Source organism: Cataglyphis hispanica, chromosome 24, assembly GCF_021464435.1.
Source record: "Cataglyphis hispanica isolate Lineage 1 chromosome 24, ULB_Chis1_1.0, whole genome shotgun sequence".
NCBI classification, from domain to species: domain Eukaryota; kingdom Metazoa; phylum Arthropoda; class Insecta; order Hymenoptera; family Formicidae; genus Cataglyphis; species Cataglyphis hispanica.
The window spans coordinates 817,125-841,409 of NC_065977.1; the positions used below are offsets into that span (position 1 = coordinate 817,125).

The 24,285-nt window shown below is 35.4% G+C and overlaps 1 protein-coding gene and 1 long non-coding RNA gene across 4 annotated transcripts; one reads left to right on the forward strand and one right to left on the reverse strand.

Annotated features, from left to right (window-relative positions):
* Positions 1-262: 262 nt before the first annotated feature.
* LOC126858131 (protein GDAP2 homolog) lies at positions 263-23,636 on the reverse strand. 3 transcript variants are annotated; one of them, XM_050608193.1, is made up of 12 exons: positions 23,096-23,636; positions 14,906-15,094; positions 14,602-14,744; positions 14,389-14,521; positions 14,137-14,246; positions 13,820-14,059; positions 13,572-13,740; positions 8,739-8,892; positions 5,260-5,399; positions 4,578-4,632; positions 4,053-4,196; positions 263-3,976 (listed from the first exon to the last, which is right to left on the reverse strand). In XM_050608193.1, exons 2-12 carry the CDS (start codon positions 15,088-15,090, stop codon positions 3,914-3,916), a joined length of 1,536 nt encoding a protein of 511 aa, XP_050464150.1. In that variant the 5' UTR covers positions 15,091-15,094; positions 23,096-23,636; the 3' UTR covers positions 263-3,913. The 3 variants fall into 3 exon arrangements, with proteins under 3 accessions (XP_050464150.1, XP_050464151.1, XP_050464152.1); XM_050608194.1 differs by lacking the exon at positions 23,096-23,636 and adding an exon at positions 22,629-23,055; XM_050608195.1 differs by lacking the exon at positions 23,096-23,636 and adding an exon at positions 15,209-15,268.
* Positions 8,762-17,899, forward strand: LOC126858136 (uncharacterized). Its single transcript, XR_007688616.1, has 3 exons — positions 8,762-8,903; positions 13,092-13,232; positions 17,238-17,899. It is a non-coding gene; the product is annotated as an uncharacterized LOC126858136 (long non-coding RNA).
* Positions 23,637-24,285: the final 649 nt, after the last annotated feature.

Below are 24,285 nucleotides of genomic sequence, written 5' to 3' on the forward strand. Positions count from 1 at the left end.
GAACCTCGATCTTTGAAATGATTGAAAGAGCATGATTATGGAATTTAAATATTTATTCTTGTGCGCGTGATTAAAATATTTATATATAGAGGTAGTATTTATAATTTTGTACAGGAAGGGATACAAAGTCAAATGGAAATAGAAAATTGTTGAAATTATTCCATTTGTTGTTTATAGTATTAACTATTGATATTGTTCGAAGAATTATATGGGATTCGTAAGAGAGATTCTCAACACGCAAAGTAAAATGCGTAATATCATATAAATTTTATCGAAATAAAATACGTTTATTATATTCTATAAAAAAGGATACAACAAAGAAGTGCATCGACATCGAGAGAAAACAATAAACAATAAACCGCACAGGATTTGTCACATTTCGATAATCTATTCTTAAGTACAAACTATAAAGAGAACCGCGTGGTAAAGTTAATGAAATTACATCTCATTTATAATTCAAACATAACTGCATGAGATATCACTAATCACTAAAAAAATAACTAAGCTTAGCATAATTAATAATTCCAAGATTGATTCTTTTTTTTTTGTTTCATCACTTTTTCTAAGTCTGAAACAAAGTCAATAATGTATGATTAGTATTTTGAACAATCTTCTCTCACATTCTTTTTAATCATAATAACACGCGCACGATAACAAAGCATCATCTTCACACACACGATCACATAGTTGTTTTTTATCATTGACCGCAATTATATACATGGTAATGTGATTTAAATCATAAGGTAAGAATTTAAAATAAATTTATATTAGTACTAAATCCTGAAGTTTGAGTGAAACTGTTGCAATAAATTAAAATTTAATAGAATTAATTTAGTTTGTAAAAAAAAGTTTAAAAATAGATATAGTTTCGTGTGTAAAAAGTAATAACTAGCGTAAAAAGATAAGAACAATAAGATTTAAACATCCTATTTTTTTACTGTCAAACACATTGAATTATGTTAGAAGCAAAAATATTCGAAAATAATGTAGGAAACCAATTATCTCTTGTGGAAAAAAACATTTTGACTCGTGGTGCGAAAAACGAACTCGTACACACATTTCGCACACATACATTCGCGTGTATTTCAAATGCGATACTATTAGCTGATTAACTAAAAGTTAAGGTCCTAATCTAGTTTACTTGTCCGAAATTGAAATATTCAAAATTGACACAATGTGAATGTTATATACTTCAGCAGAATTACACGATTCTGAATTAGTAAGAGACAACATGTTTTCTAATTATGTATTGTATATTCTCATTTGTATCTTTTCTAACATTTTTATATTTTTATAAACGTCTCAGAAAGATATTAAAATAAAAGTTTGTAAGTCTTCTGCTTGATGTAATGCAGGCAGAGTCAACGTTTAAAAATCGAGTTTAACAATAAAGCAAAGAGTGACGAAGCAAAATATAATGATGTGCGAATTCGTAATGAGCTTTTAAATGTTTATCTTAAACGAATTTTTAAATTCGTTCAAGACAATGTATTGTTTTGCACGTAGCAGATAAAAATATCACTTGATTACTAGAGTAGGACCTTTAAAAAATTATATAAGAATCTCTTTAATCTTTGAATAAGTACTTGTCGATTTAAATATAGATTCAACTGTCAGTTGTTTAATGTATACAATATATTGAATTAATATAATCGATACATAACGTATGTTAAATATTTTAATCATATCCGTCAATTAAAACCCATTGTCACGTATACAAACTTGTCTCAAAGATAACAATATATCATCCGAATAACAACAAATAATTATTCATATTTAAAATTAATTTTTAACATTTTTTAATTTCAAGATTTGTTCGAATAGATTTCTTTTTTAATAAAATTTTAAACGATAAAATAACGACTGTAGTACGATAACGACACTAATATAAAATATATATATATATATATATATATATATATATATATATATATATATATATATATAGATAACAACGATCTCCGAATGATGTTGCATCTTGTTGTTACTTGTTAAACTCGATTGTCAGGGACGGACAGTGAGGTCATTAAAAACAGAAAATAGCTTTTCTATCGTGTCATTCCGTGATACCATTGGCCCCTCCGAATAATTCGAGGTTAATCTTTTTCCGATTATTCGCAATGCGAATCGTATTGAAATCTTTGCAAAACATAGACATGTAGATACGATAACATGAGAAAATACTACTTCGTCTTTGCGAACAATATTCACAAAACTCAACTATTTCTATATATAGATCGTACTATTTGGTTGTGCTTTCTGAATGCAGTCAACGATTATGAATAGCACTTTTTTTTTTAAATTTCATAACGGTTTAAATCTCGATCCGTATAAACGCTTATACATTCGATCACACGGACGATCGTATTTTCGGCGGAGGTAGCATGATCAATTAACCCATTGCATCTTCTCAGCATGTCCGCGGAATCGTTTTTCGTTTTATCGCCTTAAAAATTAATCGACGAAAGATCAAAAAAAAAGGAGACGGGGAGAAGGGCGCTATATTTTATCGCGAGGGGGAAGAGGGCGTACTCATGATATTTGGCGAACGTGAGAAATGGGTTAATCGACGCGATTAACAGGTCTTTTTTTCTTTAACTTCTTTAATTTATATCTTTTAACTTCTAAAAATGCTTAACAACTGGGATAACGATTTTTTTTTGCCTCCCAAAATACATCGCGAGCAAGCTCTTAAATTTATTGCTTTTTCTAATCTAGGACTGTCCCGTACGTACGACTTCGACGCTCAACATTAACATTCCGCGAGCGCTGTTTCGTATTTCGCGTTGACGTCTCCGTAAGACAGAAGACCGAGTTTGAAAATAAATCAAATCTGCTGAGCGTCGAAGACATGACATCACAGTAAAACATCCAGCCGCTCTTTGTTCGTAGCAGAGAGAGAGATGATTTATTATTAGTATATCGAAAATACCGTGGCTATACGACGGCGGCGACGGCGGCAGCGCAGCACGATCTCTTTATCAACGATATGACTTAATAAAATATTGACAATATACAATAATCAAATCGCACTCTTTAACGATTGATATAAGAAAATAACAGAAAGCGATCGACGGTCTGTATTAAGCCAACGTTTAACTCTAATGCGTCGTCAAATACCATTCTTTATCCATTCTACTGTTTTCGCAGGCAGTACTAAGCTAAGAATCTGCCACGAATTACGCAATATATACAAGGGCAAGATTAATAAATCATCTTTCGGATTTCGTTTGCGAGCGACGATGACGACGATGACGACGATGATGAAAATACTGATTATTGATGTTTTGGCAGCCGATGTTCGCTCTAAGCGAATAGTAATTTGTTAGCTCTATTACTGAATGAGGTGGATACGCTGTTTAGCAGTACACCTCCAGTAACGTACACATGGTCGGTCCAGTTTTCTCGAGATTATCTATCTTAACGCGGATTGTCCAGTACCAAGTTTTATATCTCCGTACTTACTTGGGGACGTAAAACCAGCATGCATATACGAGTAAAAAGAACCGATCAACGTCAAAAGCAGGCGGGCAGTGGTTTCTTGATTTTATATTAATATTCGTATCAATATTCGCGCGGGGGCCGATCGTCCTTTTTGTCCTTTCTCCTGGTAATAAGCGATCCATCACGAGGCACTTGGACAAATCGACTTTGGGGTACTATTGCGGAGACGGATTATCTTTTCGAAAACGCGGATTACCGTATCCAGACAACGTCGTGCTCTTCGCCTTATCATTGCCGAGAGTCGGCGAGATATACCGGCAATCACGAATCTCATACGTATGGCTCTCACGCTTAAATGTCGCACCGATGTCACTGTAATAATATGAACAGTCAACCGTAAGAACGCGCGGAATATTCGATCCGGCCTCGATCTTGACGCTTCGCTGCTTTCATCACGATTTTCTGCGAGTTACGTGGACGTTGATGGCGATGATGAGACTTGTTCCGGTTGATAATACCTCAGGCCATTTATCTGTAAAGAAAAGGAAAATGTTCAAACAAAAGACATCTTTGCAGAATTTCTTTCAAAAATATATTTTGCTATTTACCGTCATATCGTATTCCGTGATGTATGCTGGAATCTCAAGTTGATCAGGCGGCATAACTTCATAAAGATATTCCACGCCGGGCAGATTGTGAACCTTCTGTTTAATGGCTGGTGCCATGAAGGTTGTGAACCACCACGTCATCATCTATAAACGATCGAGTCCATTTGTTTAGAGATAATTAAAAAAAATAGTCTCCGTATAAAACCGCAAGAGAAACAATAATTAGGTATAAAAATATATAATATTTACTATTATTATTAAATTTTAGTTATCGCGTTTAGTTTTTTTTTTAATAATGCGATTAGATTAACAGATTACAAAATCACTGCGCAAGCATATTTACTAACGAACTATGAATAATTAGGAGGAAATTCGATACGATCGTTACAAAGATAATTCGTCATGGAGTATAAACGTGGGAAATGCAGTAATAACATTCAACGTGTTTTTGCGTCTTAATAACATTTGTTGAGCGTAATATTCTTCTTTAAATCATTAGATATTTCAATAGATACTGTTACTAACCTTTGTCCAGAAGGTAGGATGAACAATGTAGAAATGTTTTAGATTCTTCTTATATCTGTAAAAGAAACTTTATTTCAAGATCGCTATCAAGTTTCTGCAAACAAAGCGATATCAAGTTATGAGAGATAACTCCATGTAATTTTATTAATAGCAACTAGGGCTAGGGTGTGTATAATGTGTGATATTTCGATTTTTAATTAATTAAATATTACAAAAAATTAGGTTTTATATTGAAAAGAAGGTGAAAGTAATTTATATATGTTGAATAAAAATATTTTCTATCAAAATGAGAAACAACGGAACGTAAGAAAATTAGCATTTTATTCGAGAAATATATTTTCGTAAAATTAAATTATTTTAATTAAATTATTACTCTATACATAATATTAAAAGATATATAAAGAAAATATATATTGAATTTATTGATCGCCTTTTAACGTGCTCGAATCATGTACCGCACCTTTATGCCGATATATTTAACAAAAGTTAAACAAAAATATAGCCGAATTTTATATATCTGTATGTATTTATGTGATAAAATTCGATCATCAAATTTTCTATGTCACGGAAATATTTTTGTTTAACCCGTTATATATATCGCATAAAGGCGCGCTACGTGATACGACCACATTAAAATGCGATCAATAAATTCAATGCGTTCGATATCAGGCGTACAACTTACTTGTAGGGAAGCACATTGTAGACTTCGCGCAGCCAGTGGAAACTGGGGTAATTGCTACTGGCTGTAAGGGTGTGGAAATATGCGATAACGTAGTCACCTTTCACGATAGGATCCAACAGTTGTATCAGGTATAGCATGGCCTGAAATCGCACGAGAAATGCGAAAGTGAAACAGTATTTCCTTGATTGTTTTATTCGCGCTTTATCGTCGTTTTTATTTACTAAGGTAGAAATCGTGGCGCAACATAAATATAATAATCCTTTAAATCCTGCTAGGGTAAAGTATGGTAAAATCCATACTGCATAATAAAAAATATGATATGAAAGTAAACAAGGGGTAAACATCCTAAAATAAACGCTACGCAAATGTTTTCGAGATCGATGAGATGTGAGCAGAGGGTACGGAATGTGTTTCGCGAGTCTATTCTATGTCGTTGAATGCATAAATAAATTCTCCTGCGAATTCTATCGAAAGAGCTTACGTCGCGATTTCATCGTAATCTCATTCGTTCACTTTTACGTTGAGAGAGTCGATTCGAGGATGAATACAATATTTCGAGCGATCGATGAACTCGTGCGGAGCGAGGCAAGCTCGCGATAGCACGCAAAGTAGAAATTTAGGCTCCAAGATAAGGCAGTTTCGTGTTAGCTCAATTGTGTAAAAATACTTATTGGTTATATAATTTTATAGAAATCTTGATTTGGAGATAATTGTCTTTATTAAGTGGAAAAGTGTCACGATGTTTCAAAACATTCTCTACTTCAATTCAAATTCATAATAAATGTTTATAAAATTCTTACGTGCGTACGCGGCTGTGTCTCTAAAATATTATATATATATTTCACGAATTCTTCTTCATCTTTACCGAGACTAATCGAATTCTACGATAAAAATGATTTGGTTGAAGGCGCTACAGCGGAATAATTTTGCAAATGTATCCTCACGCGATTCAACTAGGCGTGTCCCATTATGATTGATAAAATAATGCTATTATGCAATGCATATAGCACTATACTCATTATTATTATTATTTCGCAAAAGACAATTGAAAATTTTCCGAACTCTTGGAACTTACATTATTCAATATTAATTAGTGGAAGACGAATGATCGCTGATACGCAACAATGAAGTCACTTTAAATGAAAATTACATCGTGCGTAAATGCAAAACGTGTCACTATCTGTATCACGACATTTTAAGATACATTATCTCAGATCGCTGTGTAATTAGCTTCCCGACCGGGCGTAGATGGTTCATCTCGAAAACAGATCAACGAATACGAAATAAAAACGTGGAAGAAGAGAAAGAGGTTGAAGGTTGCTTTCGGTACTTCAAATTGACAGATTCAAGAGATTCAGTATCAGTAACGAGTAATATTTCACGATTTTTCGGTCTTAGAACGCGCTGTTATATGATGTGTCAACAGCTGCTGCACATGACAGTGTATATTTTTAGCTAAACCAACGAATCTCCCCGAATGCTATATTTCGTTGATATTCCTATCTCGAAATATATCAAGACATTCCAAAATTGCCAGTAATTAGTCATGATCGGTAAAATTAAAGTCAAAGAAAGAATTAATAAAAACCTTTCTCTCTTATGAAAAAGATATGAGAGACACGTAAGTCACGATGAAAATGTGAATACATTGGTCGAAGAAACAAGTTGTCAAGATAGTTATGATATCATAATGTACATAGAACTGATTTACATGAAGTTACATAAACTTTTGCATCAGAAATGTAGATCGTTTTCTCGCGCAATCAAAAGCTGTTTAAAATCTACGAGTTATAAAGAAATACGCGGTTTATTAATTGGAATGCGATTGTTCAAACTTCACTTTTTAAAAATAAAAAAATTCATTATCAAATTCGCTATGAAATATTCAATTTATTTTGAATGATGCAAATATCTCCGTTACTATCGATGAAGAGGAGAATGATATCGGAAAACGTGGACTAAGGAAGAAATTAAGAAAAATATTATGAGAAAAAAGGAAATAAGCTATAGTTTCAATTTATTTTTTATTTATTTTTTTAAACGAAAATCAATATTAATATTAATATCAAAGAAAACAAAAAAAAAAAACAACTCTCCCTTTTAATGAAAAACAAAACGCGAGAAAAGAGACATTTTTGACAATCAATTTTTTTCTTCTCCGCTAATCACGTTGATTATTACATGCGCGGATAATGTGATTATCGCATGCAGCCGACTGCTCGCGTGCTCTCGCCGCTGCAAATGGGTTAAAAGACAATGGGTGATGAAGTCTCATTGAGGATGGGGGTGCACGTCGTCGCGACGACGCTGCAATCCGCACGCCCTCCCTATGGGGGGACTCGTTCCGCGGTCGATCTATTTCTGGACGTATAAATATCGATTCGCCATCCGCCGCTATATGTATAACCCCGATTACCTCGGCTGTGTGCCGGCTACGAGCGGAGCGATAAGAATGAGTTCGACGGAGAAAGGAAATGGCACGAAAGCAGGGCGAAGATGGGCGCCGTATGATCGAGGACTATTCTTTCGAGACAATGCGAGATATCGAGCGACATGCGCGCGAGGAGTCTCGGTCTTTTCATGCACCACGTATATGTTCGAGATATTCGAAGGAAAAAAAGTATAGAGGAATGTGGCACATGATTTCAAAGCGGACATTGGTCAAAGGGATACTTGAAACATTTTTCTTAAGATAACTTTCAAAATCACGTCCGATATCGAATTGACACACGGGAGAATTTATTTTCTAATCACTACGCGATGACAGTTTCATGAAAATAATATATAAAATCTTCTATTAAGTAAAACAAATAGTGTCTCGATGTTTTGAGGCACACAACTTTTTGATCAAATTAATATAATTCGTTAATATATTTTTTGTATATATTTGGACATTAGACTTAATATGGAAAACATATTATTTATCGAAAATATAAAGCGAGTTTTAATTAAAATTCAAAAAGTAATTTAATTGAAATTCAAAAATATATCGTAGTTACAATGTTACGATAACATTGTTTAAATTTGCAGGATCATTTAAATCAAAGATAATTTCACCGGAAGAATATTTCGTAGAACATTTTACCACTGTATAAGAAATGTTTTAAATTAATCGATTAAATTGTAAAGAACATACACAAGAATGGCTATAGAAAAGTAAGATGTAGATACAACGCAACGCAACAACCTGTAATTACTCTTGAGAACTATACATGTATCTTATAGTAAGTTTTACGACATACGCATATAATTGCGATCATGTTTTAAAAATGTCAATTCAAATGATATTCCCAAAACAATCAACAATTAATTATTAAATTCCGTTTTATTTATGATCGACTATGATATTTGATTTGTCCATCGTCATGTTGCGCAAGCAATGTATTTCTTGCAGATATATATATATATATATATATATATATATATATATATATATATGATCTTTTTAATCGGCATTGATTTTTAATAAAAGCCTTTACCTTATCTAGATTGATTTTCGAGGCGGGGAACCATTTGCCGACGAAAACCACGACCGGTCGACCTTGTCGGTCCACGCCGCTCTGGTAGAGACAACCAATTCCCGAGACCTCGGTCAAGTCCTCCGTCTTCGCCCTCCTGAGGAGCCTTTCGTACCTAAAACCAAGGTAAATTTCGTCCACCTTGTAATGCCAAAGCGTTTGGTATACGAGTCATCACATATTAATATAGCGCTTGGTTTTATTTCAGCGGTCTATTTCACGGTTTCACGGTCACGTATTTGCGATAAATCGTATTGAGCAATTTTCTTGGAAATTTTCCGCTAATTGTATCCCCGGAGTTCCAGTTTCTGTGATAAAATAGCACGACGATTCATCGAACTATTCGATACAGATTCGTTTTTATACATGGCATTAAGTATTAAAGAAAATGTCACTAAAATTCACATTATATAGAAGTTAGATGAGAAAGATACGACGTGATGGATGCGTTGAAATATTGCTCGAATTTCATGATACCATCGAATGTCACGTAGCTTTAATTGCAAAAGGAAAGAACGTGTTGTTTTGCCTAACATAAATGGCGATACGTGCATAAAAATACAGCTCTCACGTACATTTTACGGATGCGGTTTATCGCAAATAAGTATATTGTGTAGCGTCACGAATCTCACATTAGCGTATCTATAAGTAGTATAGTAGTAAATTCTGTTGAAAAAAATATACTTGTTTTGGTTGTATGTAAAATTATGTTTTTATCCTATCTTTGACAGCTTCCTCCCAAGGGGCTCTATATCGTGCTAATAAAATTGTATCGATAAATAATATATCGATCCGTCGATTATTTTTGAGCATCCTCCGAGATGTGAAATGTTGAATGTGGAATAAAATCGGAAAAGCAATGATACTACATCGTGTATGAGAATTTTCCGATCGACATCACATCACCAACATAAATATATTTCTTGACAATCGATCTATGTGGAATGTACTCTCTGGAGGAACGTCAATAAAAGTAAAGATCAATAATGAAGACAGAGATTTCGTCCGAGAAACGCGCCTGATCGTGCAAGATCAGTATTCAAAGACTACTTTAAATTACACACCGGTCCTCGTCCTCGATGACATCCACCATATCAATCATGACCATTCTGATGTGATGTTCCCTTCGTTCGCGTGCGCTCTCTCCGCTCTTGCTTCGATAAAAGAAGACGAAAGAATGCGCCGATCAGATGCACTAATAGCTTCACACAGACGTCTTTAATCGCGACATCCGTTAAAAGAAAAAGCACTTTAGGAGACGTACAGTCGTTTCGAATCGAGGAGCCGAAAAAGCCGCGGCGAAGGAGATGCCGTGTGTCGCGACGATGTCGAGGAACGGTACGACGACTAACGACGAACTGACCGAACCGGAGCGTCTTGCTTCGAGACACCTCACGACTTGCGACGTCCACGACGGCCACGACTACGACGACGACGGCTACGACGGCCGGGTCTCCCGCACCGCGCCGAGTCCTGCCCGAGGCTCGTACGGCGCCTGCCCGGCTCGCCGAACTGCGTGCTCGATGCGCGTACAAGACGCGGAGTAGGGATCCGCGTTAGAACCCATTATTAATTCGGAAAATCGCGGTGTATTCTTTAATTACGGCTAATACTGCTCGATAGCCTTGAGCAACAGCTGTCAACGTGTATCATTTTCCGTGACGCTTTTTGTGACCGTAACAGGTCGATTAGAAGAGAACAGGATAGGAAACACGCGCATCTCGATTTCTTTGCATTAATCGTCGAGTACATTTGCATAATATAGATGCGGAGGCGTTTTAAGACGAAAAAAAAAAAAAAAAGAAATGCGCAGGAGCGTCGCATATTTTTATGCGTGTAAATAAAATTATCATTTTAAAATAAAGTAAAGACTGAAATTAAAAAAATATACGCTCCATACGTATTATGTATTTATCGTATAAACCGATCAATTTCCACTCCTATCGACTAGTTTATAGCACTTTTCAAGCGTACTTCTACTGGATCGATTCGGCGTAATTTTGAAGTAAATATTTTGTTCGAATTAGTACAGCTGTTTCGATATATGAAGGTTTTTCTCCAAGAGCTTTCTTTTAATGATCCATATCATATATTTTCGGCCAAACAATTATGAAGGTCGATTCAAAGTCTGGAATAACATTTTTCCACTTCGATACGCGGAATCAATAATTCGGGATCGTTGTCAGATCATATTTGACAGTCGAGATTAGACAGTCTACTAAACTTAAATGCCCGTATATAATCATCGTATCACAATCATATCTTAAATTATTTGCATGCGCGTCTTTTCAAAAGAATTTTTCTTTTCACACACGCTTGCATAAGAGACCGAGCAAAAGACGTACTTTCGCGTTAATTATTTTGATATAAAAATTGAATAAAAATTAGTTTATTTTTGTTTAATAAAAAAAAAATAAAGAATATAATTTCTTTGTGGGTGTAAATTAAGATTTCGACAATTCTAAAGCATTGACGCTACATTATATCCAAATGAAATAGTATTTCGCTGAAATTCCTGCGTAGTAAAAACATCCGGTGTGTCCGAGGATTATTTTAGATTCAAATATGTGCCTTATATATTTATAGAAACAATTGGCGTATTTTTCGAAATTTTAGAAGATCCGCGCACATAAATAGAACGACACGCAAATGACGCGTCATTACGATACGCATTGAGTTTCGTAGAATTTTATGTAAAAATTACTTTAATGATCTTGATACATATTAATCGAATTGATAGCCATTAAAAAAAGAAGAGAGAGAGATAAAATAAAATGCGCAATACGATGTAGCAATGCTTCCTAAATCATTCTTTCCAAGGAAAAATTAAATAACAAACTACAGAGACACTAATACTGCATGTGATTACGATCGCGCAATAATGTCTGAAACATCATGTTCTTGCTTGAGATTGCAATTTCGTGTGACCCTGACTTCGATTAAACAGTTACAAGGCATTTCATCGAGATAATGAAATAACGCCATTTCCCGATGCATTCGAACAAATTTGCGAAGGATATCGGTTGCTATTTTATTAAAGCAACTAGTTAATTGTTAAGGTTCTGCTGCGAAAAGAAGATTTGCTATTGCTCGTATATACGATTCTAGCCGCGCGTGGGACTCTCATTGCGCGTGTGATAAAGCAAACTCGTCACGATATAAAATGATAGCCGGTGACAATCTTGATCTAGAAATAAACATTTAATGCGTCGGAAAATGTCAGACTTGCGCGAATGATTTATTTCCGTGACGCAAGAGATATTTCGATCCTGATATTAATTAGAAAAGGATATTACGTACGTCATATGAAAGTCTATAAACGATGATTCATAGATATGATATCGTTGTCGAATATACATTATGTAATATCAATACAAATAATTAATATAATTATTTGTCCGTTATTGCACATTGATATTAACTATGAGAAAAACTTTTTATGTATTTTTTATTTAACTTTACATATTTGAAAAATAATTCACATCTTATTAGTCTTACTCTTATTAGTTAAATAATGATGAATATGACAAACATTAATTACAATTGGAATATGTCAATGGATTAAAATTGCTGACAATTACTAAATCGAGAAAAATAAATGTATACGTGTTGACTTGTAGTTGATACATTTTCTAACTTGTATATGTGTGAGAGCAAAAGTCTCTGCATAACTTCGATGTACTAAATAATTTTCAATATCTATGAATATTTGTAAAATTTTAAATTAAACTCGAAAAATAATTTTGTTGTTAAGATCTCCATTCATTTTATATACTCATAAATAAAATGTAATTTTCATTTTGATACTTGTTGATATAGAAGAAATCTGTTAATGGTCATACATGGCAACTTTGTTAAAATGTATCCGTGGAAAAGGTAGTTATTCTGCATGAATATATTTATTAATGATCGCCGTATTGCATAGGTAAAGAAATATATTATTATTGAATTGAAATTTGTCAAGATTTTTGCATTTAATAAAAAAAAAATTTTTGTAGTTGTGTAATTTTCTTTTAAACACTTTCTAGCAATCTACTAATTTTCAAATTGCTAGTTGAGCAAATCATTCTTTTTTAAATACATATAAGATTTTAAAATGTAAAAAAAAAAGATTTTAAAATGTGTAGAAAAGAGATAAAATGTAATAGAAGAAAAACATTTAGAGCTTCTAATTCTTTACTGCAGTCATATTGAATTATATATCATAATCGAAAAATCATATAAATTTTTGTATTGCACTCAACATTTTTCATCTTTTAATTTTTATGGATATCAGACCAGAAAATAATCCAATATTTTTTTTTCTTTTTTTAGACCCTTTGGGGACAGAATATATAAGCAATCTCAGAATCTACATTTATATATGTGAAACACAAGTGAAATGTAATCTGAAAAAAGGATGTTCAATGGACTCTGCTGCGAAAGCTGTGAGCAACATAAAGCATTAATGTAATGGTGAGCACATAATTCTAAATATCTAATCATTTACTCGTTTAATACTGAATAAACCGCAAATTGTTTTTGTAACAAATTTGTTTAATAAGTTGAAAACACTGTCTAATGTAAAAGCGCTCCTAGTTGTCTTAATATCAATTTATTATATTAGTTTAATTATTTTAATTGTTTTGATTATAAAACTAGATTATTATCTTTTGGCTTAAATGCACCAGATCATTCATATTTTAGTATTTAGTTGTAATTGCAAAATTAATCCCGTTTCTGTATAAGAGTATAATATGAATCATTTGAATAATCTTAGGAAAAAATAATTAGGACAATATCATAAATTCATACCTTTCTTTTTGTTGCATTTGCTTGAGCATAATATCTGCTAGTGGGTCGGCAGGAGGTCTCTCTCCCAGAAGTCTCTGGCGATCTAAATCACCTTGCATTTGTGCAAAGGCGTGTTCACCAATATTTACAGAAGTCTCCAATTGTGCTGAAAGCTCCACCGTTTCATCGCCTGTAAACGTAATATGTTTTTCAAAAAAAAATTGCTAAATCATATGTAGTGCAAAAAATTAAACAGAATCCTTTATCACCGTGCAAAGTGTGCTGAGGATTGTCAATAATTCTGATTTGTCTATCTGGGAGTAGAGGTTCCCCGTCCGTTCCACCAATATCATTCGGCAATTGCCAGCAAGCGTTATCCTGTTCTGCCAGATTTCGAGGAAAATAAAGTGGCAGAAGAATTTCGTATATTCCAAGGTCGCAAGGCTCCAGTACAAATATAATACATGTTAACGAATCGCTATATTGTTCCATGAATCTGCGTACGGTTCCTATAAAAAGAAATCAATTATTGATTGCTTATTATGACTTATATAAATCACATTTTGACACATTTATTTATACTTACTAAGAGCTATATGCGCTCCTGCATCTGGTGGATAATTTCTTCGCACTGAATTTATTACTGGTAAAGCAATGGTACGCAATCCCAGTTCTTTTGCCTTTTGTAAGACGTTTCTATGATATAAAAACAAACATACAAGATTGTGAGATTTCATTATTTAACATTTTTTCTTATCAGAACTTGTATATCAATAACATTAGTGAAAATAAGGTAATACTTGTAAATAAATGAATATTGTGAATATATATAAATTACCTATAGCAACAATGTAATGTGTTTTGCGCAGCTGTTTGATACTTGACATTATAAACTGGTCCAACAGTATGAATAATAAAACGAGCAGGTAATCCATGACCCTGTGTCACTCTCACTTCGCCAGTTCTGCATTCTGCAACATTTCAACAAGCAGAGAATTAAAATAGATTCGATCATTGCATGTATATAAATAGTATGCAACTATTATAGTACCTTTTACTTCATTATATATTTCTATTTTAAGCGCAGAACCAGCTCGGCTAAATATTCTTTGGCACATAGGACTATTATCGTCCATCGTTTCGTTGGTAGGATTCACTATCGCGTCTACTTGTAGTATTGAGATATCTCCAGTCCTGAAACAATTCATATTGATATTATCATACATATTACAATGCAATTATAAAAGCTCCGTTTGAATCGAGTACTAATAAAATGATTTGACACAAATAGAGATGTACTCAGAGATGTAAATCTTTGACAGAGAGTTCGAGTGTCTCGGTTAAAAGATTCTTACCATAGTGCGAGTTTGTTGTTAAGCGACGGTTGACAAGGAAAGGGGCTTATAGCGTGATGTGCCGTCTCTCTGATCGATTCGGAATAATCCGTGAATCGATGCTGGATGGGATAGTCGGCCCATCGTTTTAACGCAGCCGGCTCCACGATGTCCTGGGCGATACCCAAGGGTTCCATCAGCCTCATTCAGCTGAAAATCGTGTCATACGCTTTATCGATCACGGACTTTTATCTGTCCTCTTAATGGAAAAGTGGGGGCGCGGAGCCTTTGTTTTCGTATCAGCTGTTTCAATCCTAACCTAACCTGCCATTCTCTGCCATTTCTCTGCTTGACGTGCGTCATATGCAGCGCGGTTGTTGACCTGGAAAGGGGACATGCGACATTTGTCCGTCCAGCTGACTCGATGCAACAACCGGTTGCGAAATTTAGGGGCTACGTTTTGCGGATAATAAAATGCGTTTCAAATGATTAAAAAAAAGAATTAAATATATACTATATATAAATAATATATTTAATATATTTAATATAATAATATATTTAATATATATTTAATATATATATATATAAATATATTATTTAAAATTTTTTTACTTCTAAAAACGGTTTTTTCACAACGAGAATCTCGAGCTGCTACTCTCTGAGTCAAAATTCATTCATTCAAGCTAGTCCATTGATGTATCAACTGCAAAGATTGCATCGATCGACAGTCAAAATATTCTGTAATAAGAGCAGCGATTTACATATAAGTACTATAACTGACAGGATCGCGTTCGTTGGTAACGGAAAGCACCGTGTCTCCGAGTATTTTGTCGGGTATTCCTAAAAATAAATTCGTTCCGTCGATAAAAATGTGGGCCGCGCAACACAATCAAGGAGAGAGAGCTATACTCGACCAAGGACACAATTCTCAACACGAGTGATTCGAAAACAAGCTTACTTTCGCGTAATCGGTTGCAATCGCGATTGCCAGCGATTAAGTGTCGTTTAACAGGACTTTTATCAGGCAATTATGTTTATATACATCGTTCTCTTTCACGTTAATTGAAAAAAAAATCGTGCGAGAGATTAACGTCATTGTTTTTTTTTTTTTTTTTTTAGAATATCTCGTTTTATCTAGTTATCTGTTAAAAATATAAAATGCGAGGACAAGGAAAGGGCACGTATATATTAATAATAGCAATATAGGTAGTATATTTGTAATCTACGAGATGCAACTCGATTATATTCTATTTACTTAAATTCTTTATTTATCGTTCTCTTTCCTTACGCTTTGTGTATCGCCTTTTGTTATTCTTGTGATCGAATTACATATTTGGAAGCATGCACACACGTGACAAGATAGCTGGATATACTGCCAGTAATCCTGGCGAGGAGCCGGAAGACTGGCGCCGTCTGGCCTCAGGGCGGATCTTACGTTCTGGCAAACCCATTAAGAGACAGGAACGTCGACTTCCATTATCAGAATAATTCACACTTGCTCACGGCAAGTAAAAAGAGATGCGCAATATAAAAAAAAAGAGAACTTTTCGCTCTTATTTATATCGTCTCAAAATGTGATAAAGTAATATAGATATCACGGGGGACGTTTGCCCTTTACGAAATGAAAATGATTTCAAGAAACCGAGTCACTTCGGATTTACTTTAAACGTCGATTCTCGAATGTGAGAGAAAAAGTTGATATGAAAGTTCTCTACAGATAATGAAAAAAATATCTTTAATCAAAAAATCCTTTCGGAAAAAATATCTATATTTAGCGGAAAGATATCCATTTGCTGTTCCATGTAGACGCGTACATGGAAATATAGTGATAGCATGATACGCGATTGATATATTGACATTTCGATTTTTATCCTTAACGATAAGGAGATAATGACAGAAATTAACACTTTGCTCGACGCTAGATAACGTTGTAGAGATTGATTGACTTTGGCAGCGAAAGGATAAACATGCGAGTATGAATTAGCCACGTGTATAACCACATTGAGAATGAACGGTTTAACTTTGCAGGATAGTTTGCCTACTATTTACGTAATAGCGACTATACACCGGTAGCTCTCTTATTTAACTATAAACAGCCTCGCGTATATATACATGGTTGACCAATCAATCGATACCCCCGCGTTCGCGCGAGACAAACGCTCGCTTTCATGCCATTGCTGGTGGTCTCAAGCTGGTGTTATACTATTTTCATATTATTATCTAGCATTAATGTAAGCTAATGTTATAATTATCAATCAACGGAAACTATAGTATAAGATAGACTTTCGAAACAAACTGCATCAGAGTATTATCCCATCCTTATTCGATTAAAAATATCTCTTTATTGCCCTAGGTGACAGCAAGATAAGCGAAGTTATGAAGGCGAACATCAACGGAAAGTATGCGTTTAACGACCCTACGTCTAATAACTTTACAGCCGGCCGATAACACTGCTGAGGATGAAGGGTCAAAGCCGTTCGATAAATTCAACTTTAAAAATAGATCCAAACTACACATCGTACATAATCAATCGCACCTGCGACGAGCTTGCGATAAAATCGCTGCCGTATAAGAGTCATCGCCAACGCGAGATGGCTTAATAGAATAACGGCACACGTCCTTCGATCTTGCCGGACAATTGACATCTCGGACGAATGCACCGGCGAAGCCCCGTTCCGTTCAATATCCGTTACATATTCTGTGTGACACGAGGGGCTTCCGAACAAATCCTTTGTGCGCGCGTAGTTGCCAGCGAGGTGAAAAGTTCGGTAGAAAAAAAAAATCTGATATGAATCGACGTAATCGACATGGCTGTTTTCACAAAGGCGTGCAGGTAGTGCCTTCGTTATTGTTTAAACCGCGAATGATCGTAAAACGTGCACGCTGTACGCGATTGTTTACGGAAAATATTAAATAATTAAAATGACCAAGATCTTTCATTGCAATTATATTACAATGTTTTATGACATCGGATGCGAGAAATCGGGCGAATTTTTACTCCAAAATAAATCAGTTTTAACGAACGTATAATTCAATCTATACGTGTCCTAGAAACATTTTCAGCGAAAATACATCTTATCGCAATTAATCATGATTTATAGCTATATCTATTAATACACGAATTACACACGCCGAAAAGAAAGAATATATATATATATATATATATATATATATATATATATATATATCGACATATGTAAGAAATATATTTTATCGATCGCGAAAGAGTGAAGGTTCGTAAAAAAAGAAATAAATGTATAGTACAAAAAATTTATATAATTTTTCGCGATGTTATAATGTATGATGTTATAATTCGATAAGTCCGTAATGAGGGATCAAGAGAGTCTTAATCGAGAGAAATAAATCCATCGAACAGTAGATGTATTCGTCGAAATTCATCAATTATTTCGAGTTCATTAATATCTCGTCTGCTTTCCGGTTATCTTTCGAAGGAACGGCAGATCCGGTTCGAGATAACACGTTTATCTGATTTTTCTTGGTTTACACATTGATAAAAGTTGCCGGTATACGTTTCATTGTTCACGATGATGATACCCCATCGATAAAGCTTCAAGATATTAAGAAATCTCCGCTGTAATTTGCCGCTTCTAAACAACTGCGCGCGTTTTCCTTATCTCTCTTATTAATTTTTCGGTGTGTATTTCTGAAAAAAAAAAAGTGCATTTTCCTCGCGAATGTATCAAATGTTACAAAACTGACGGTCGTGATTTTAATGACAAATACTCTTGAACTTTCAATCGTTTATAATTCAGAAGTTATGAATATATTTATAAAGAACAAATGTCTGGCAAATTATTGCTTTCACGTGTCACTGTCATGTGTTTTTAATTTGCTCATTAGTGTATTTTTAACGCGATACGCAGTGAGACTGCGATATGACGTTTATATGTCCATATAATTACCTACGACTTTGAACACGTGGATCATAAGTCCACCGTATTAACGATGACTCAGTAAATGACGCAAAGTAAATATTCACATCAACATTCTCTGCCTTAAGTATCGCCGCGGGGATATGCAAGAGAACGATACGATCGAATCGATGATAATGAAATATTAACCCACTATCGATCTTTTACCTTAGATACGAATTCCGAAGTCATCGTGCAAACTCAAATTGTTTTTACTTCGGTTGTTCATATTCCGTCCGCTTGGAATCCCGAGATTCTGATTACTTCGAGTCTCGCTTAGGTGAGAATTTACGTTCACTGGAAATCCGGAATTTCATCCTCGCTGACATTTCAGAGAGATATTCTTGGTACGGTGCTCTATCGAAGCAGACGAACAACGACAGAAAGCGACATGTACTATATGACGTAAGGTTCAATATATAACATACTTGTACAATGATGTATTTAGTATATTGCGTCATCCAACGAATTTCTGAGGCGCGATTGTCGATGATTACGTTGAAATCGTTTACAAATCAATACCAATTGTGTACGACGAATTACATTTCTTGGAATGAACTAAAATTATGGAAAAAAAAATTTTTTTAAATACTTGCGATTCTTCATTGTTAGCCATATTATAATCGCGAAAAATGTATGCAAAAATATTAACTTAATTCGACGTATAGAACGAGGAAGAAGTTTATATAATTTTTCACCTCCGATATCACTCGATATGATTGCAATAAGGAAAACTATTATTGTATGAAAATTCTAATCAGGCATTCCAGCATTGATTATAGTCGATTCGAAAGAGAACCGATTCTCTTATTTCTCAATCGTCAGTTTATAATTTCGTTGCTTACTTGAAGTCGTTATTTTGAAATTAATCTCTTTATATGCATTTCAGGGTTCGATACTGCAAAGATGGTGATAATGGGGATATGGAAAGCGATCGAATCGTTGTGGAACCTGTCTTGCATCGTCTAGAGCTAGAGTATCTACCTACGCCCGTGCAACGCCTACGAGAAGTGTCACAACGGAAGTCATGCTAATTAAGGAACAGTTGAATTATTAGATATCAAAGATACTTAATAGACTCTCTTTTGGCAATAGTTTTAGCCGAGTTTCTCGATATAATGAGAATACAATGGCTGGATTATAATGAAAATTAAACAACGCACGTGCAATTAATAAATTAATAAACATACCTACAATTATGTATAATAATGTAATATGTAAGCTGTGTTGTGAAAACTTTTCTATTTATAACAACTTCATCGCGTTAAGTTAGAAGGATGATTAATATTGATGCGTTGTAAAGTATATTCTAATTTATGCTTTGTAAACTTGTATCGCGTAGGTGTATCTGTCCTTCATTGATGTATAATTATCGCTATCGACAAAGTTTAGTTGATAATTTGCACAAGTATTCGTTGCATAGAAACACGAGCAATGAAGGCGATATAATGAGAGGCGACTGTCCTATTATTTCCAAATGCTCAAAGAAATGTACAGTACCTCGAGCGTATTATCAAAAATACTCGAAGGTCGACCAGCGGCGTTCAGCAATTGTACGAACGAACGAATGACCTAAATTGGACGATCGCTATTAGAAGAGCCGCCGGATGTCGGATATCGAATTTTAGTAGAGTACACAATAATAAAAAAATATCGTGGGCGTGTAATATATTTGCATAAAAAAAAATAATAGTATGAGAATTATCGTTTCACGATTATCCTTATTTCACATGATGCAAGTGTCGAAAAGACGTTACAAGATTTTACGATGCCTTTTAGACGTTCGTATTGCCCGAAAATGATTTACAATTATTGTCGGACATATTTCCATATCAAACTTCGATCGTCGAAAATGATGATAAGCTTTCACTTGTAAGATTTTTTAATTTAAGAAAGTTGCATTTAATTTAAGAAAATTGTGCATACATGATACGTGAGAAGAAAATTCACGCCGCTATATTTAACGTCAATATGTTTGTCAGAATTCCAAGGAGTTGAACCTTACGTCATATAGTACATATAATTGCTTTTCTTGCAAATTGTAAGATTAAACGTACTGTCAATCAAACTGACAATCATTTTAAAAAAATTCTTCAAACTGTTCGGGAACATTGGCTCTCCATACTGGAACAATAATGGCTGAATCGGTCCACGAGCGAACCAATCGACTTTCGGATGTCAAATGTGCAAGGCCGAAAATGCATGACCTACATTATCAATACGCGACCTCTATCTACGATAGATATGACGCGTAACGCGACCCATCGATAGTTCGCAGCAAAACGGCCATCGATCGTGCGTGATTTAAAGCGGTTTAAAGCGGCTTAAAGCGCACATCCGAATAATTCTCACGGGCGGGAATGATTTCGGATTGAAGAAATCGTTATTTAAACACTCGGAGCAATAAATTATAATTCGAACGTTCAACCTGAAAAATTGATTAATTACGTTATACGTTTTGATACACGGGGATTACTTTACGTTAAAAAAAATATATGTTACAAAATACAATAACTATGCCAAAAAAGAGAGGATTAATTGCAATTCGATTAAGATTATCACACGTGCAAACCGAAAAAAAATTACATTCCTTTCCATTCGCTTTTTATTCTTTATCCTTCATCGATGTAAAAACACAAATCAATCTAAACAAATAATTGAGTTTTGTCACATCTACGTTAAATATTAATCACGTGTAACATTTACTAATTTGACATTTTTTTTTACGAATACTAGTGAATACTTAGAAATATTGCAGTCGGAGAAGCGATAGATAAGAAATCTTTTTCTTATTTTATATTTAACGCACACGTGTGCTTATCTCCCACCGTAATGTTACGAATATTATTTTTAATTCTATTGTAGATATGAAAGCCAGATCGCATTTGACAGATGAGATGCGAGAGCAGGTCGATTTTTCATGACTACTTCCAAATTCGAACAAACAATAGAGCAATTCGCAATGGGGTGATGCAAAAAAAAAAAAAAAGCCCCAGTTCTATAAACCGAGAGCGAGATTCCGTCGTTTGCTATCTCTATCTCTCCCCGCTCTTCCCTTCCCCGAAAATGCTATCGCATATAACAATGAAATCGGCAGGCGCATAAAAATTTGTAACGACCATAATGGGAAAAAGATTATTTCTCCCTCTCGGATTGCTCGCGCTCGTCGCGAGGACTTTCCGTCGACAGGAAGCGAGAATGCCGAATGCGTCGTGTATGACAGACACGCGGGAGAAAATGTATGTATGCACGTCGCGAATTATCGACGTCGACGCGAGCGGGACGTGCGTATGCCTCTCCTATACCGGTGGCAGACCGAGCGATGTGCGCGATCAAGGTCGCCGCGCATCGCGTCGCGCTCGGCCAGTCGATGATGAGCATCGACTTCTCGACCTTCCTTCGTAACGAAGAGGAGCCTCGCTCCGGGAACGAATTGCCGTAAACAAAAGGCGAGATTATCCGGATTCGTATACATATGTACTCGGGCTCCTTCCTATTCTCGATTGTACGTGACGAGGTCAAACGTCTCTCGCGTTTTACTGCCCTGCGTTCTATCCTTCTTCGTAAAGAGAGAGAGAGAGAGAGAGAGAGAGAGAAGAGGCAGAGAATGCGGTCCTACGTACGCTTTTTTAATTTCGTAAGGGCTGTTTAATTTGTCGAGTGTGCGCGAGTCTTTCGCGGAATCTAAGTGAGCGTGAAGTCTCGACGCGCGCAATTATCATTCCAGCGTTCTCTGAGATTGCGTTGGGCGAATAAAAGAAATTAAAAATGTTGTTTCAGCACACACACACATTATACACACACATACATACTTGTACTTTATCAGATAGAAACCACGTATCTCGAGATTCAGCGCAATTGAAGATAATCTATTGCGGCAATCTTTCCTGTTGTTTAACAACACTTTGTAATCGGCTTACGTAGTAATCGCTTAACCCTCCGACAGGCGCACACGTATCACAATAGCGATTCCGGTATGTTAATTATTACGTGTCGTTCCACGTAACCGTCTATACATATAATCCACTGATGCTATGATCGAGAGTATGCGAATCCTCCCGGGATAGTTAAATAAACGTCGCGATTTTCGTATCGAGCGCGAACAGCTGACGCGGACACCGCGCTCCATACCGATCTGTCAAATATCCGTTCTCGTAGACTGTTGCGTCGTAACGGAACGCGGCGATGCGTAACGGCTTGCCCGATCGTTGAAAGATCATCACCGCGTATTGTTCTGTCATCACCGTGTTTCGTCGACAAGCATCATCGTCGTTCTCACCTTCGGTTCGTCCGCCAGTCGGACTGTCAGCGAGGATAGAGCGCGGAAGCAGGTCACAGCCCCTGTCGTCGCGGATGTATGCCTGGCTGTATGCTTTCGAGTTACCCGTGTCCTCGTAGACTGACGAGAAAGAAGGAAAAAAGACAAGAGAACAAAGAGAGACAAAGAGAAAAAGGAGAGATAAAGAGAGAGAGAGAGAGAGAGAAAGGGAGAGAAAAAGAAGGAAAGGAGCGGAGCCGTTTGATCTCCTTCCTCTCGCTTCGCGCGGAAACGTCAGCTCAGGCTCTCGAGCTCGGACTCGTGAGCGCGGCGCCGAGTAAAAACCCGCCACGACGACCGACCCAACCGTACCGTCACATTCGTGCGCGAACGCTGACTGATGGACACGCGCGCGCGACGCGACACGACGGCCTTGCCGGGGTCCAAGCCGATCGGTAGACGGCTGACTGGCGGCAGTGCGGTACTAAAGTGCGCGCGCGGTCTTTCGACACTAGGCCTTTACGGATGCTCGCAATTAAAGTTGGAGCTTACGAATCGAGAGCACATATCTATATATTAGAAATATGTAATATTAAAAGAAAGAGAGTGAGAGAGAGAAGGTTTTTTTATACGGGTACAAAATTATTTATACACATTGCAATGTTATTATAAATATTTAGCGTTTATATAATATATATATATATATATATATATATATATATATATATATATATATAATATAATATAAACACAATAATAAATTGGATTTTTGTCAATTATTCGAAATATATATATGTGACATAAAAAGAGCGATGTCGCACCGATATTTTCGACGATGCGTATACAATAAATTGACAGCTGTTATTTGACAGTTGTTACTTGATAGGTGATACTAGCTTTATATTATTGTTATTTTTCGCGGAACCTTTTTACAATTTGCCGATAAAGTACCAAATGTATATAAAAGTTTTGATAAATTGTGAGAAAGATATGTACTCCAGCATCATCTTTTATCTGTCATCCAGAAAGTTCGTACCGATGAATATTATCGAGTACTACTTTATCTACGGTAGAATAATCAACTTTAACGTTTATAAAACCGAGGATCAGCCACAGGTATATTGTTCTTGTCAGAGAGAAAGACAGGGCTTTTTATAGCGAATTTTTATTTGCAAAACTTTGGCGCGCAGGGTCTCAGGTCCCTATGCGAC

Bases quoted from the DNA above. Each gene is read 5' to 3' on its own strand.
- LOC126858131 (XM_050608193.1), bottom strand. From the start codon at position 15,090: ATGAGGCTGATGGAACCCTTGGGTATCGCCCAGGACATCGTGGAGCCG. The intron at 4,197-4,577 runs GTTAGTAACAGT...GATCGTTTATAG, and splicing joins ATCCTACCTTCTGGACAAAG to ATGATGACGTGGTGGTTCAC. The intron at 3,977-4,052 runs GTAAATAGCAAA...TTTTCTTTACAG, and splicing joins TCACGGAATACGATATGACG to ATAAATGGCCTGAGGTATTA.